The 16,296-nt window shown below is 38.2% G+C and overlaps 1 protein-coding gene across 1 annotated transcript in view; it reads left to right on the top strand.

Annotated features, from left to right (window-relative positions):
- Nucleotides 1-16,007, top strand: part of Neto2 (neuropilin and tolloid like 2) — a 62,245-nt gene extending 46,238 nt beyond the window's left edge. Inside the window, exons 7-9 of the mRNA XM_059264495.1 lie at nucleotides 63-291; nucleotides 12,661-12,774; nucleotides 13,990-16,007. Coding sequence (XP_059120478.1) covers nucleotides 63-291; nucleotides 12,661-12,774; nucleotides 13,990-14,570 — 924 coding nt within the window. The 3' untranslated portion in view covers nucleotides 14,571-16,007. The remainder of the gene's footprint in view (nucleotides 1-62; nucleotides 292-12,660; nucleotides 12,775-13,989) is intronic.
- The last annotated feature ends 289 nt before the right edge of the window (nucleotides 16,008-16,296 follow it).

The following is a 16,296-nucleotide window of genomic DNA, read 5'->3' as shown; positions in this document are numbered from 1 at the left end:
TGAATCTTAAAATAGAACAATTTTCAGTATTTTTTTAAAATTCTTGTGTTTTGATATTACAGATTTATTTGAGGTTCTTAGATTACCAAATGGAACACTCAAATGAATGCAAGAGAAATTTTGTGGCGGTCTATGATGGAAGCAGTGCCATTGAAAATCTGAAGGCCAAGTTTTGCAGCACTGTGGCTAATGATGTAATGCTGAAAACAGGAGTGGGGGTGATACGGATGTGGGCAGATGAAGGAAGTCGGCTCAGCAGGTTTAGGATGCTCTTCACTTCCTTTGTGGAACGTAAGTAAATCATTCACAAGATGCCTACTGAATATCTACTTTGTTTTGACAGAAAAAGTACTTTATTTTATAACATCATTTTGTAAACTGTCACGCTGCAGTTTTTAACTCAACAGGAACATTTTTTTCCCACTGACTTACAGCAAACCCTATGCCATATCAGTGAGTTAATACAAGAGTGAAGATGGTCAGGGCAGAATGTGGGAGTCAGATTATGGTGCTTTATGCAAAGTCCAATCAATATTGTAATCAATCACTCTGTAACAGAAGTTTACATGCCATAAAACACTAATTTTAAATATATAGTGAAACTTGTTTATTTTTAAAGTATCAACATTAATTTTATTATAAACAAGTGAATTATCCAGAGGAATTATTTTCAATTTTTTTAGATATTTTTATTTTATGTGCATATGAGTGCTTTGCTCACATGACTGTACACCTGGAGCCTGCAGAGGTCAGAAAAGGGTGTTAAAACTGGAGTTATGGATGGTTGTGAGCTGTCATGTGGATGCTGGGAATTGAACTTGGATCCTCTGCAAGAACAAGTGTTCTTAAATACTGAGCCATCTCTTCAGCCCCAGAGTAATATTTATCAATATGACAAAACCGTGTATCCAAAAGCATGTCAAAATGAGTAAATTATGATGCCTGTTCTTAAAATTTTGACTGCTATTACAGGGGAAAAAAAGTGTTGGTATGTGAATAGCAGTACTGGGTCAGTAAAAGAGAGTTCAGAAGTGGGGTCTTCTATGAAGATTTTTCTATCTTAAAAAGAGTTATCAGGCCAGGCATGGTGTGGCACACCTTTAGTCCCAGCACTCAGGAGGCAGAGGCAAACAGATCTCTCTCTGAGTTCAAAGCCAGCCTGGTCTATGTAGTGAGTTCTATGACGGCCAAGCTGCATAATAGAAAGACCCCATCTCAAAAAGAAAGAAAAGTTATCAGTTGTAGTAATTCAGCTTTGTTGGTAATTATTGACTCCTGCAAACTGTGCAGACCTTGGACACCAGAAGTTTAGATACCACGTTGAAGATTTTTGTTGCATGAATCCTAAGTGGTCTTATAATAAAAACCCAGAGCCGGATATCAGGGTGAAAGCTGAAAGATCAGAGAAACAGAGTAAGCCACAGCCACCACCTCTTACCTCACCAGCTCCTCAGCCTGAGTTCCTGTCTCCTCCTGCCTTATATTCCTTTCCCTGCCCAGCCATAACACTTCCTGTCTCAACCTTCCTGGTGCTGGGATTAAAGGTGTGTGCCACCACCACCTGGCTCTGTTTCTCTTTTAGACTGAATTAATCTCATGTACCACCGTGTGGCCTTGAACTCACAGAAATGCAGATGGGTCTCTGCCTCTGCCTCCCAGTGCTAGGATTAAAGGTGTGTTCCACCACTGCCTGACCTCTATGGCTAATTCTGTGGCTAGTTCTGTCCTCTGATCTTAAGGCAAATTTTATTTGTTCAAAATGTCAGCACAGATTTTTTTTCACTTTTTATTCTTAAATAGTTTTGAATTTGCAGAGATTTACAAAAATCGTAAAAACTTCATACTTTTTTTCAGACTTTCCTAATGTTAACATCATTAAAAACAAGATGAAAATTACCATTGACACACTATTAACCAATCTATAGACCTCATATGACTAATTTCCCCCTAATGGCTTTCCCCCTTTCTTTAATGCTTTCAGTTGCCAGTGTCCTTGGTCTTGTCCATCTGACAGCTACTCAGTCTTTACATGTGATCTGGACATGGGAAGTATCGTAGTTAGTGATTCAATAAACTAGCCACCAATTTGGGTTTATGTGATGTTTTCCAAATGAGTCATTGAGATCATGAATTTCATCTAGAATACTAAGTGCCTTCCCTGTTCATCATGTCAGTGAAGTTGGGTATGGAATACTGATTGTCTTATTAATGCTGATTGGCTACCATATTAACTCTACCATTTTCCTAATGTTATGCCAGTTTTCCCTAATTACAGAATTACTCTTTTTTTTTCTTTGCTGGTCTTTTGGAGACTGTGAAAATATCTTTTCACAACTAATTTTAGCATCCATTGAATTTTTTGTCTTTAACTTGCAGTAGTTATTTGTTCAGTGTTTACCTAATGATGACTTTCAATTTCTATCATTCCTTTTGCGTATTCTAATTATAATTTTGCTTGTGAGGAGAAACTAGTCTAGTCTTTCCCTCAATTATGTATTCATTTGTTGTGTGACACTATTCCTAGGAAGACATGAACAAATGTCTATTCACTCCAAATAGAAAATCAGTGACAGACCAAAGTAAAGATGCTACCAAAACCCAACTTTGTGAGCCAGTGAGTTTTTCCAGGGTTATGTACAAGAACAAGAATGAGTCAAAGATGGCGGATCCTCAAAGCCCACTCCAGCACAGGTGACAGCTCACAAAGCTGGAAACCTGAAGCACACTGCACAGCCTGCAGGCAATTCAGCTGGTTGGACAATGTCTCTTCTTAGCAACTCAGCTGGTCTGAGAATTTCTCAGCTGTCCTTACTGCTTATGTAACCTTGGTGGGGGAAGGGACGAGTGTATGCTCAGTTCCAAAGACTTCCTCAAGCCTCTGAGTTGTTTACTATCTAGGCTTTAAGAGCTTCCCTTCAGATAGAGGTTTTATCCCAGAAGAAATTGCTATACAGCAATTTATATACATCAGTGAGTTTATAGATATTTATTCTATTACATAATTATATATTACTATTGTCACTCTAAAATCCTGGTGTTTGTTGTATAATATCCCAGCTTCAACCCCATGAGTCTTTGAGTTTGCCTCCTATCTCCTTCAGTGTCCAGTCATTCCTTTTAATCCTATATTTAATGGCATTCCTTGGTGAAACAGGCCCATTGTGTTTTCCAGCTTTAGAACTAACCATATTTCTAGAGACATGCTTTCTTTCCTTAATATGAAAAACCTGTCTAGTTGTCCAAAACAGATTGATTTCTTCAACTCATACACATAATTTCAAAACTGCTAGCCATTATCTCTGTGAAGAACATCCTAATAGAGTATCTCATTTGTGTCCAGTTCTTTTTTTTATATACTATGGTAAAATATACATAAAACTTACCATCAACCATTTTCATGTGTACAAATTAGTAGTGCTTAACATTCAAGTACATTCAAGTACATTCATCTTCTTATACAGTTATTACCATTATCTCAGTCCCTGTTGTGTTGCTGTGAAGAGGTATTGTGACCAAAGCAACTCTACAAAAGAAGGCATTTAACTGGGGCCATGCTTACAGTTTCAGAGGGTTAGTTCATTATAACCATGCTGGGGAGCATGGCAGCACACATGGTGCTGGAGCAGTAGCTGAGAGCTACACTCTGATCCACAGGCTGAGAGAGAGAGCCTGGGACTGACATGGGCTTTTGAAACCTCAAAGCTCAAAGCTCAACCCCAGAGTCCAATAACCCCTAACGAAATAGAAACATACTCCTGGGATTTTGATAGGGGTCACTTTAAATGTATGGATCAGTTCAAGTAATACTGCCATCTAAACTACATTTTCCAATCGATGAACATAGAATGTCTTCCCATAAATATATACTTTTGTCATCTTTCATTTATTTTAATAATATTTTAGAGTTTGCAGTTTCTAAGTCTTTCGTTACCTTTGTGAAACTTACTTGTAGTTTATTTTAGTGCATATTTATTATGGTAAAAAATAGATTCTGTTCATTATATTAATTTTCTGTTGCTGTGATAAAACTCTGTAACCAGGACAACCTGTGGAACAGTGGTTCTCAACTTTCCTAATGCTACAACCCTTTAATATGGTTCCTCATGTTGTGATGACCCCCAGCTAGATTATTTTGTTGCTACTTCATAACTGTAATTTTGCTACTGTTATGAATTAAAAATAAAATATACAGGATATTTGATATGTGATCCCAAAAGGGATCGAAACCCACAGGTTGAAAATGGCTACTGTAGAAGAAAGAGTTTATTTTGGCTTATGGAGAGTCTATAATAACTTCCCTGATTCCATGGGACATGCCACCTAAAGCCCTTGCAAAAATGGAAAAAACCCACAGCCTTACTCCAGCAGCTGTCAGAGTTTGATTTCTTCTTGTAGTTTCTTCAGATATGGAAGTATTTCATTGCTACTGAAAAGCAAGAGGTCAGCCTTGCTCAGATAATCTTTCATTTCCAATGAGAATACCTCACTCTATGACTTTGCAGTCTAATTCATCTAAGAAAGTGTTTTTGCTGGCCAGGGCCTCCCCTTACTGTGTTTGTGGTGGTTTGAATAGGTATGGACCTCATAGATTCACATTTGAATGCTTGGTCCATAGGGAGTGGTACTATTAAAAGGTGCGGCCTTGTTGGAAGAAGTGTGAGATTGTGGGGGCAGGCTTGAGATTTGTGGTCTCATATATGCTCAAGCTATGCCCAGTACACAGTCTTTCTGCTGCTACCTATGGATCAAGATGTAGAACTCTCAGCTCCTTCTCCAGCACCATGTCTGGCTGCATGCCACCATGTCCTGCCATGATAATAATGGACTAAACCTCTGAAACTGTAAGCCAGCCCCAATTAAATGTTTTCCTTTGTAAGAGTTGCCATAGTCATGGTGTCTCTTCACTGCAATAGAAACCCAAACTAAGACCAGAGACTGGAATATTGCTATGATAGGCCGGACCATGTTTTTTATTTGTAGTATTATGGACTTTGGAACTGTGGTTTAGAAAAACAGTTAAACACTTTAAATGGGGCTTAATGGATTGTACTAGAAGAAACATGAAAGACTCTGGTGCTAAGGGTGATTTGAACTGTGAGAGCCTGGCTCAAGAGGTTTCAGAGAAGAAGAATGTTAGTATGTGGCCTAGAAACTAATCTTATGATATTTTGGTGAAGAATGTGACTGCTTTTGCCCTTGTCCAAAAAGTCTATCTGAGGCTAAAGTGAAGAGTTTTGGATTAATTCCATTGGCAGAGGAAATCTCAAAACAACCTAGGATTGACTCTGACATATGGTTAATAGCATTCACTCTTATGAAGATCTATAATGAAAAGGATCAAGCTGAGAAAGGAAGAATACAAAATGTACAATTTGAGGGAAAAGGGGCAACAGGAAGTGGAATGGATCTAAATCCTGTGTTCAAGGAGATAAACAGATTAAAGGAAAGCCTGATATTAAATGGAATAAAAGGAGTGGTGACCTCAGGACCAGATCCCACCCAGCTGATCTTCCAACTTGTGAAAATTAATTAAAGAACAGCTTGGGTCCAGGTGTAGTGATGCACACCCTTAATTCAAGCACTCAAGAAACAGAACTAGGCCGATTTCTGAATTCAAGGCCACCCTGGTGTACAGAGCAAGCTTCCAGGACAGCCAAACTTAGGCAGTGAAGGAAACCATGGAAAACAGAAAAGCTGGTGAAGACATAGTTGAACGAGGTGGCCATGGTCTGGCCCCAGCAAGCAACAGAACTTTGCAGCTTTGGTCATGTGGTTCTGGCTTTAGAGTCAGAGATACAAGAAAGGAGTTATGGAATCACCCTCCATAACTAAGGAAAGCCACTGAGACCAGGCATGTGGTGGGGCGTGTCCCTGAATGGAGGCCTGGAGAGGCCATTGTTTGAAGCTGTGAAGGTGAAGCCTGGATTGCCTTGGAGACCCCAAGATGTTGGAGATGCCAGAGCCATGGGATACCTTCTGAGGAAAGCTGCTAAGGAGTCAAACCAGCCCAAGAGAAAGAAATATGTTGCAAGCAACAAAGCTGAAAGGAATTGGAAATCTGAAGAGCATTTTGACATCAGACTTGGAGATGCAGAGTTTGGAGTTTGCCCAACTGGTTTTTGGTCTTGCTTTAGTCCAGTATTTCCTTACTGTGCTCCTTTTCCTCCATTTTGGGATGGTAATGTATACCCTGTGAAATTATATGTTGGAAGTATGTGATCTGGTTTTTTTATTTTGATTTTATAGAGGATTACAGTTAAGAGATTACATGAATCTCAAAAAAAGACTTTGAACTTTGGACTTTTAAAGATTGTTGAGACTGTGCTAGACTGTAAGAACTTTTGAAGTTGGACTAAATGCATTTTGCATTATGTTATGGCTAAAAGCCTATGGGGGCCAGGAAGTAGAATGTGGGGGTTTTAATAAGTATGGCCCCATAGACTCAAGTGTTTGGATGCTTGGCCCATAGTGGTACTATTAGGAGGTGTGGCCTTGTTGGAATTGGTGTGGCCTTGTTGGAGGAAGTGTGTCACTGTCGGGGCAGGCTTTGAGGTCTCATATATGCTCAAGCTACGCCCAGTACACAGTCTCTCCTTTTGCTGCCTGCGGATCAAAATGTAGACAGTGTTGTTTTTCTTTTTTTGAAGCAAGATCTCATGTATTCCTGCCTGACCTATAGCTGAAGATGACCTTGAACTCCTGATCCTACAGGCTTGAGCCACACCCAATTTATTCAGGGCTAAGAACTGAACCCAAGTCTTAAACATCTGTGCTTAGGCAGTGAGAAGACATAAAGCTTAGCAGATTTGTGTGGTAATATTTTATTTGTGCACCCCAATAAAGCTTATCTGGGGATCAGAAGATAAAGCCAGACACTATACAAATATTAAATACAGAGGTCAGGCAGTTGTAGCACATGCATTCGGGAGGCAGTGATTCATCCGGATCTCTGTAAGTTCAAGGCCACACTGGGAACAGAGCAAGGCATGGTGGCACACACCTTTAATCCCAGTACTAGTTAACCATAGAGGTCTGGAGGTCTGTACAGACAGACAGGAAGTGATAGAGCTGGGCAGAAAGAGGAAGTGATGAAGCTGAGCAGAGATAGGAAGTAAGATGGCAGAGCACAGAAAGGCATATAAGGCATGAGTATACAGGAAGTAGCTCTCTCTGAAGGTTGGTAAGGTGAGGTTGGTGTTGGGGATGTCTTTCTGTATGTTGTGAATGTGTTGTTCTGATTGATTAATTGATTGATTGATTAATAAAACACTGATTGGCCAGTAGCCAGGCAGGAAGTATAGTATAGGTGGGATAAGCAGAGAGGAGAATTCTGGGAAATGGAAGGCTGAGTCAGGAGATGCTGCCAGCCACTGCTGCCATGAGAAGTAAGATGTAAAGTACCAGTAAGCCACAAGCCATGTAGCAACTTATAGATTAATAGAAATGGGTTAATTTAAGATATAAGAACTAGATAGCAAGAAGCCTGCCACAGCCATACAGTTTATAAGTAATATAAGTTGCTGTGTGTTTACTTGGGTCTCAGTGACTGTGGGGTCCCAGCAGGACTGGAGAAATCTCTAGCTACAGGTTGGCTGTGGCTTGTTCTGTTTCTCTGATCTTTCAGTATTCACCCCAATATCTGGCTCTGGGTTTTTTATTAATAAGACCATTTAGCAGTTCTTGTTACAGATTTGCAATTATAAATAACCTGGTAAATATGATCAAAGTACATTATATGCACATATGAAAGTATCACAATGAAACAAGTTATTTTATATAATTAGTATGTACTAATTAAAAATATGTAACTCACAATTTTATACAAAGCAGTCTGACTATATCAGTGCAATCTTCTGGTTAATTTAAATAATACAGAGAAGAGTTGTAAAAGAAAAACCTGTACTAATGGGCTGGCAAGATGGCTTAGCAGGTAAAGGTGCTTGCTATCAAGTCAGATAACCTAAATTTGATCCCCAGGATCCATATAGTAGAAGTAGAGAACAAGATCCTACAAGTTGTTCTCTGACCTCACACCTGTGCTGTGATATACATACCCACATACATTAATTAAAATGTAATTAAATAATCTATAATAAAAACTAAAAGTATTTCCCTAAAAGTGTTCAATATATGAGGAATACAGAGCAGAGAACCTATCTTTTACAACACCTTTGATGTTAGAAAGAGCCATGAAAATGTGGTTGCATGATGTTCTAAAGTAAATCAGAATACCAAAGAGACATAATGAGGTTTATAGACTCATTCAACTTGTCTTTTAAAAATGTCTTAGCTCCTCTGGATCTCTAGTTGTGAACTATAGAAGATAGGTTGTAGAATTAGAATATGATTTATATTGTGTATGATACAGCTTGTGAAAATTGTTGTTTCTTTAGTCCGTTTTTTATACTTAAAGTGCATTCATAGATACAGTTTTATAATATCCATGACACAACTAAAGTAAATACGCTAGCAAATTTTACAAAGTAAATAAAATGCAATTGTGCTTTTTCATTGAAAACCTTCAGTCCAGTGGCTTGATTATATCACTAATGCCTCCCATCTCATGATGGGCTTTGAAGCCACCAAGCACTTTGAAGAATCATAGAATCTTGAGCCTGGAGTAGAGGCTCAGTGACAAGAATGCTTGTGTACTGGTCTCATATGAACAAGGCCCTGAGTTCAATCTCCAGCACCCAAAAATGAACGAATGAATGAATAATCATAAACCTTGCTTAAGTAATGCTTTAAGTGATAGTGTTTTTACAAGTTAGCAGTGTAGTAAATCTCTTATTAGATATGTACCTTTTTTTGCACTTCTGTTAAAAGCAAAAGGATCCACATTACTGTGACTGCTGATTTCATTGCTCTATCAGCTCTTAGAACCAAGAACTATGGAATGCTTTGTATGCTGTCCAAGCCTTTGTTTATTCTTGAGACAGGGTCTCATGGAAACAGGTTACACAGCCCAGACTGACTTCACATTTATTGCATTCATGCTGTGTCTGCCTCCCAAGTGCTGGGAATACAGTTGTCTCTATAATGCCCAGCAATTTTTATTTATTTGTTTCTTGAAACAGACTGTAGCTTGTGATAATTATCATGGATTAATTACCAACTGCACAGGAATCTTAGTGAATGATACCTTACAGGGGAGTCAGCCTTCATAGCAAAGAATTTGGATAGTTTCCATTCAACTACACTTCCAGGTTTTGTTTGGGGTTTTCTGAGAGCCCAAAAATTACCTTTTTCTCCACCCATACTAAGAGTTAGCATGGCAAAGATTAAGTTGTGGCTGGTGGGCACTAAGATGCCAGTTATATTACTGTACTGTGCAGGAGTAGACCATGACCAGACATTCCAAAATCACCCAAAACTACACTCTTTAGAGGAAAAAAAATATAGCCCTGGCTATATTTTAATGAAGTTTGTTGTATGTGGGAGGCCAACTTCCACCTTTTAAAAAGGTTCCTATGAGGAGAGGAGAGAGGGATAGGAAACTTTTAGATAGAAAGATAGCGAAGAGGAGAAAAATAGAAACACAGGACAGCTTTGGGAGGACCTAGATCAAAACCCAACAGTCTCTTCTGCCTCTTCAAAAGGGCTTTTTACAACAATGCCAACAGGCAGAGCAAAAGACCTCCACCTTGCTAGATCAAAGCACACTGCACAGCCAAGTGTAGACCCTTCCAAACACCTGGTAACCACACCCGTGGTCATTCATCCCCTTATGCAGCCCTGATGGGTTAAGCAAGCCCAGATTCTCGGATCCTGAGTAAGTCCTCACTAGGAAATGTCTGTGGATCTCTATAATTGTATACTTATTTTTAAAAGACAGTGTGATTAGAGAGAAAACTTATTTATTAATCTAGTACATTTTTAGATCTTTCACCTTGAGAAGAAACTTTTAGGACTTTGTTTGTTTATTTGTTTGTTGGATCTGATTGGTTTGGTTTGGTTTAGTTTTTGTTTTTTGAGACAGGATTTCTCTGTGTAGCTCTAACTGTCCTGGAACTCCCTCTGTAGACCAGGCTGGCCTCAAACTCAGAGACTCACCTGCTTCTGACTCCCGAATGCTGGGATTAAAGGCATGCACCACCAAAGCCCACTGAAAAGAAAAGAAACTTTTAATATATTAATATAAATAAGTATCTATATATGTCAGTATTATATATCACAATATTCAGTTCTTCCTTGAAAAATAATATACTTTCTAAAAAGAAAATATATAGTCTTAGGTGGGATATACATTTTTATACAGTTGAAAAGTTACAATTTTTAGAAGTTAAAACAGTTGAGTTTGGCAGGCTTTGTAATACCTCTACAGTCTAGGTGGAAAATAATAAGCTGCCTGTCTCCTTGACTTTGTATGTGTGTGTGTGTGTGTGTGTGTGTGTGTGTGTGTGTGTGTGTGTGTGTGTTTACTTTGGATCACATGATACTGTCTGTTGTGCTCTGTTTTTTCTGCAGTCTAAAGTTGCATCTTAGCAGAAGCAAGCACATTGCATCATGACCCAGCATAATAAATGTTCACCTGGACATGAGAAGGCGTCAGAGAAAGGCATGGAACATTTAAAAAGCACACCAAAGGGACTAGACATTTAGGAGAATAAAGGGCATTTCTCATATATGGGAAAACGTTAAAGATTTTCTTGAACTAGGCATTAGGGCTCACACCTGTAATCCCAGCACTTGGAAGATTGAGGCAGGGGGATTGCAGTTTGGAAGTCAGCCTGGGCTACAGGATGAGAACCTGATTCAGAAAACCAAGAAGAAAAAAAGATTATCTTGAAAAGCAAAAATTATAGCAACCCTTAAGGAAAGGAGACATTCCCACTTGAAAGAACTACCTACAGAGTATGAAAATACATGACCTGTCTTCTCTATATGTGCATTAGTCTTTGAATAAAAGGCCCCTATTTTGTAATTCTAAAGAATGGATTTTATCCTGGCAAAAAATTAGTAACACAAAATACGGTTTGTTTGTTTGTTTGTTTGTTTTCCTTTCTGTGAACCAAAATCAGGGCCTCATGCGTGCTAGGCAGGTACTCTTCCACTAAGCCATATTCATCCCCAGTCCCAGAACTTTGCACTCGCACATATGTACAAAGCACAATGGGTGTGGAGGATAAGCTTGTACCACAGCATGTGTTTGGAGGGCATAGGACACCTTTGTGGAATAGGTTCTTCTCTTCCACCTGTAGGTTCAAGGGATCGGACTCAACTCACTAGTCTTGCACACCAAGCACCTTTACCTACTGTGCCATCTCAGCAGCCCCTCCTAAGCATTTTTATCATTCCAAACTGAAACTCTTCCCATTAAATACTGTTTTCATCCCCGAGTACCTGATAAGCTTGGTTCTATTTTTGATCTCTGAATTTGCTTAGGTACCTCATATAAATGAAGTCATATGTATTTGTCATACAATAATTACTGTCTAGTTATGGGAACTGAAAGAGCTGCCTCATTGTGCTTAGCATAATGTTATCAGCTCTCAGCCATATATGCAGGAATTTCTTTTCTTGTCTTAATATTCTATTGTCGTGGTTTCTTTTAGCCATTGCTGGACAGAGGGGTCGCTTCTGCCTGTTGACTAGTGATTAATACTGCCCTCCACTAGTATTCAAATACCAATTTGGGCTCCTACAGAGTACTATTGGTAGCAGTAGCATTTCTAGATCATGAGATCATTTTTGAGAAGGAGCCAGTTTTCCACAACATCTTATGGCTTATTTTCCACCTGCAACACATAGAAGGTTCCTAACGTCTCCATGTCCTCTGTATTAGTGACTTTTCTTGTTGCTCTGACAACAGTAACTTCAGAAGGTATAGGTTTATTCCTGCTCAGGGTTTAAGGAGACAGTCCTTCATGGTAAGGAAGTTAGGACAGCAGGCACAAGAGGCAGCGGCCAAGTGATGTCCAAGGTCAGGAAGCAGAAACAACACTGGTGTCACACTTGCCTTCTCCTTTTCATTCAGTGAGGGGCTCCAGCCAGTGACACCTCAGTTAGACCTTTCTAGAAGCATCCTCACAAACATGTCCAAAGGTCTGTCTCCTAGGCAGTTCTAATCTCATCAGCTCATAATTAGTCACCACAAGTGCCAGCATGGTCTTACAAAATCTTGAAAATTTTTTCTCACCTGCGTAGAAATCCTTGAGAAGTATGGGGCATATACTATACTTGTATTGTCATTACACTGAAAATAACCTTTCGGTGCCCAGCATTCAAAATGTTGTATGAGCCAGCATTATAGAATATTGGCCTTTGTCTTACTGGTTGTGTGTTACAGTGTGTTCATGGAAAGGTCTCTAAGCTAAGAAATTACTCTTATAAAGTCAATTTATTTATTTATTCATTTATTTATTTATTTATTTATTTATTTATTTATTTATTTATTTTGAGACAGGGTCTCTACATAACCCTGGCTGTCCTGAAACTCACTCTGTAGACCAGGCTGGCCTTAAACTCACAGAGATCCTCCTGCCAGGCTGGCCTTAAACTCACAGAGATCCTCCTGCTTCTGCCTCCTGAGTGCTGGAATTAAAGACATGCACCTCCACACCAGGCTAAAGTTAAATTCTTAAGTCAAAGTAAACGAAGATGGGTTTGTAGTCTGTATGTCTCTGTTCTTAGCAACACTAGTTTTCTTTCTTTCTACAGCTCCCTGTACAAGCAGCACTTTCTTTTGCCATAGCAACATGTGCATCAACAATTCTTTGGTCTGTAATGGTGTTCAAAACTGTGCATACCCTTGGGATGAGAATCACTGTAAAGGTAAGTCTGATGTAAATGCCAGCATTTCTATGAGGAGTCGGGGTTCCTTTCATAAGAAAGGAACTAAAATGTCTTTTTCTACTGGTGTGCTTAGCATAGTTGTTTAGCAGAGCTAGCCACATAATAACATTCTTTTTTTTTCCAAAGAAGGGTTTCTCTGTGTATCCCTAACTGTCCTGGAACTCACTCTGTAGACCAATCTGGCCTCAAACTCACAAATCTGCCTGCCTCTCCCTCTAGAGTGCTGAGATTAAGGGCATGCACCACCACCACCTGTCATAATAACATTTTTAAAGGATAATTGACTTCTGGGATGTTATAAAAGGAATATTCAACAAAAGCCTTTCTTTGTTTGTAGAGTATATTGTCAAGTTATTCAGAAGTGTGTCTTTGCTTTTTATACCCTGTATTACATTATTGTTGAACTATGTAGTTAGATAATTTAGAGGATAGACTTGAGAATGGAAGAACTAATAAGACCAACTCATAGGTTATCACAGTGATGTAAAAGCAACGCATTATAGAATGCTGCTTCTTTTTTTTTTCTCTTCATCAAGTTACTTCTATTTCTAACATATACTCTGAAAGGCAAATATGATAATGAGAGGTGTTAGATACTGAAACTTGGTTGTCACATCAGTTGGAAAAATAAAACGTATCTGTCTTTCAACTTCCTAAGAGTTGAACACATAAATATCTTACTATAGGAAGCTGATGTAATCTGAGGGCAACACTAACTACTTGGCATGCACTTATCTATCATTCCAAAACAGTAGACCATGGTGGTACACCTGGATTGTTAGTCTGATCCTGCAGATAGGAATCAACATAGCAGTTGAATCTGCCTTATAGCAAAAAACTAAACTTGATACATCAGGAGTATTTGTTTTTGACATTTTCTATATTAATATAATTTGAAGATTATATTATATAGGTTATATTATATAGATTAGATTAGATTATAGGCGCTTGTGAACCTTTTGAGTAAGGAACAAGCACTTTAGTTTTTCTGTTTCTAGCTAGCTATATCATGATTTGTTACTTGACTCAAAAATCATAATAGTATTTTCTATTGGTTTTAAAAACCAATTCTTCAGTTTCATTATCTCTGATATATTTGAACCAAATATCCTGTTTTACCTAAAAATATCTAGTCAATCTGTACTGGAACTCTTATTAATGAATTGTGAAAACCTCAACATTGCTTTGTTACAGAGAAGAAGAAAGCTGGACTATTTGAACAGATCACTAAAACTCATGGGACAATCATTGGCATTACATCAGGGATTGTCTTGGTTCTTCTCATTATTTCTATTTTAGTACAAGTGAAACAGCCCCGGAAAAAGGTTATGGCTTGCAAAACTGCATTTAATAAAACTGGGTTCCAAGAAGTATTTGATCCTCCTCATTATGAACTATTTTCACTAAGAGAGAAAGAGATTTCTGCAGACCTGGCAGATTTGTCAGAAGAACTTGACAACTACCAGAAGATGCGGCGCTCCTCCACGGCCTCCCGGTGCATTCATGACCACCACTGTGGATCTCAAGCATCCAGTGTCAAACAAAGCAGGACCAACCTCAGTTCCATGGAACTTCCCTTCCGAAATGATTTTGCACAACCACAGCCAATGAAAACATTTAATAGCACCTTCAAAAAAAGCAGCTACACTTTCAAACAAGCGCATGAGTGCCCTGAACAGGCTCTAGAGGACAGAGTGATGGAAGAGATCCCCTGTGAGATTTATGTCAGAGGGCGAGATGATTCTGCCCAAGCATCCATATCCATCGACTTCTAATTGTCAACTAAAGGCATTAATTATTAAGTATGTGTATGCAGCCTATACCAACACCCATTCTGTCTCAGCAGCCAATCTTGTTCTGTCAAATTAGAAAGACCTTCATAATTATCATAATGCTGATGATTTTATTATCTCAGGCAATCTATATATGTGAAACCAACCAAGGAACTTAATGTATTCAGTGGAAAAAGTCATCATCTGTTGCTTGGCATCTTATCTACAAAATACCAATGGTTCAATAGCAGTTGAGGAGTGAGTGGTCATGTTGAGCCAGGCTCAGCAGCCTGGAAGTGTTGATATCAGGATACTGTTCTTATTCACACAGCCCCATCAGTTTGATCCCACAGTAAATTTAAAAGTAAGATTTTTTTCATATTCCTTTTGTCTTTCTTTTCTCTAATATATTTTATTTGACTATAGTTTTACCATTTTGATTTCCTTCATTAAGGGGATAATGTATCGCTTAATTCAGCATGGGCATGTATTTGCTCTTATGTGTAGAATATGGCTAGTGCTATGATGAATGGCAGTTTAAGACATAGTCATATTTCATTTCTCCCTGAATCATTCCTATACTATTGTCTTTAATAACTGCATCTTTAGTCCTGTTTTTCTGTGGGAAGTCATAGATGACATGACTTATCACCTTTAAATCATGCTTCGTCTTAGTTATACTAGAAAAGTAATAATCCTGGGGTGTTTTATTACCAGTTAGTCAGGAGTGGAAATTTGAGAAAGATTAAAAATGTGTAGCAACCTCTGCAGTTGTTGGGTCTCATTCAGTGACAGACGTTCATCCCAGTAATCAGGATCCTAGAACTCTTTTGTGGGCAGGCCTTTAATTATGGCTCCATGCAGAGCTTCTTGTCAGATCTATGTTCCCTATCATCTTTCAAAAAGATTTATTTGTTCTCTTGGTATTGGTTTGTCTTTGACACATGGTAACCATGGTTAGTGGAAACTTAAAGAAATTCTCTAAGAAACTGTGTGAGCCTTTACATAGCTTCTGCTTGGAACAGTGCATTTTTCTAGCCATTATCATCAAGAATAGCAGCTTCAACTTTTTTTAAAAGCACTTTTGACCTTATGTTTTGTAAATTATATAAAACAATAATTTATAAACATGATATCAAAACTCATTGTGTTTTTTTAGACTTTTGATATTATTTGATACTGTACAAACTTTATTAAACCAAGATTTAAGACATACAAGACAGATTTCTTTGAGTGTTCACATTAGAGGCTTTGTGTAGAAATATGCTGTGATGGGACTGTACTATAGACTTTATAAAGACCTTGGTCATGGTGATGTGTACATAAGCTTTTTCTTTCTTTTGCTGCTGTATTTAGTTGCTGATAAGTTTTTCACTGTGTGGTATTTATTGTTCCAAATCACAACAGAAATCTTATATTAAAGTATACATTGTTACATAATCCTTCAATTATATTATTTATATCAGGAATACTTTGGATAAGATGGAATGGGGAAGAATCCATATATTTAATGATAAATAATATGAATAATTTCATTTTAAAGAGGTAAATTCTCATTTTCTGTATCGAACTAAATTTTCAATGAAATGAAAAGTTCTGGTTTCACTAGATTTCATTAATTCTTTTAAGTACTACGTAAATCTGATCTCTGAGATTGCTAAAAACTGTGACCTTCAATGTGATGTACTTTCTGCCCAAAGTGTTCTCTGTATGACACTTCTATTTTTAA

The sequence above is a fragment of the Peromyscus eremicus genome, chromosome 5, assembly GCF_949786415.1.
Source record: "Peromyscus eremicus chromosome 5, PerEre_H2_v1, whole genome shotgun sequence".
NCBI classification, from domain to species: domain Eukaryota; kingdom Metazoa; phylum Chordata; class Mammalia; order Rodentia; family Cricetidae; genus Peromyscus; species Peromyscus eremicus.
This window is presented reverse-complemented; position numbering and strand designations above follow the sequence as displayed.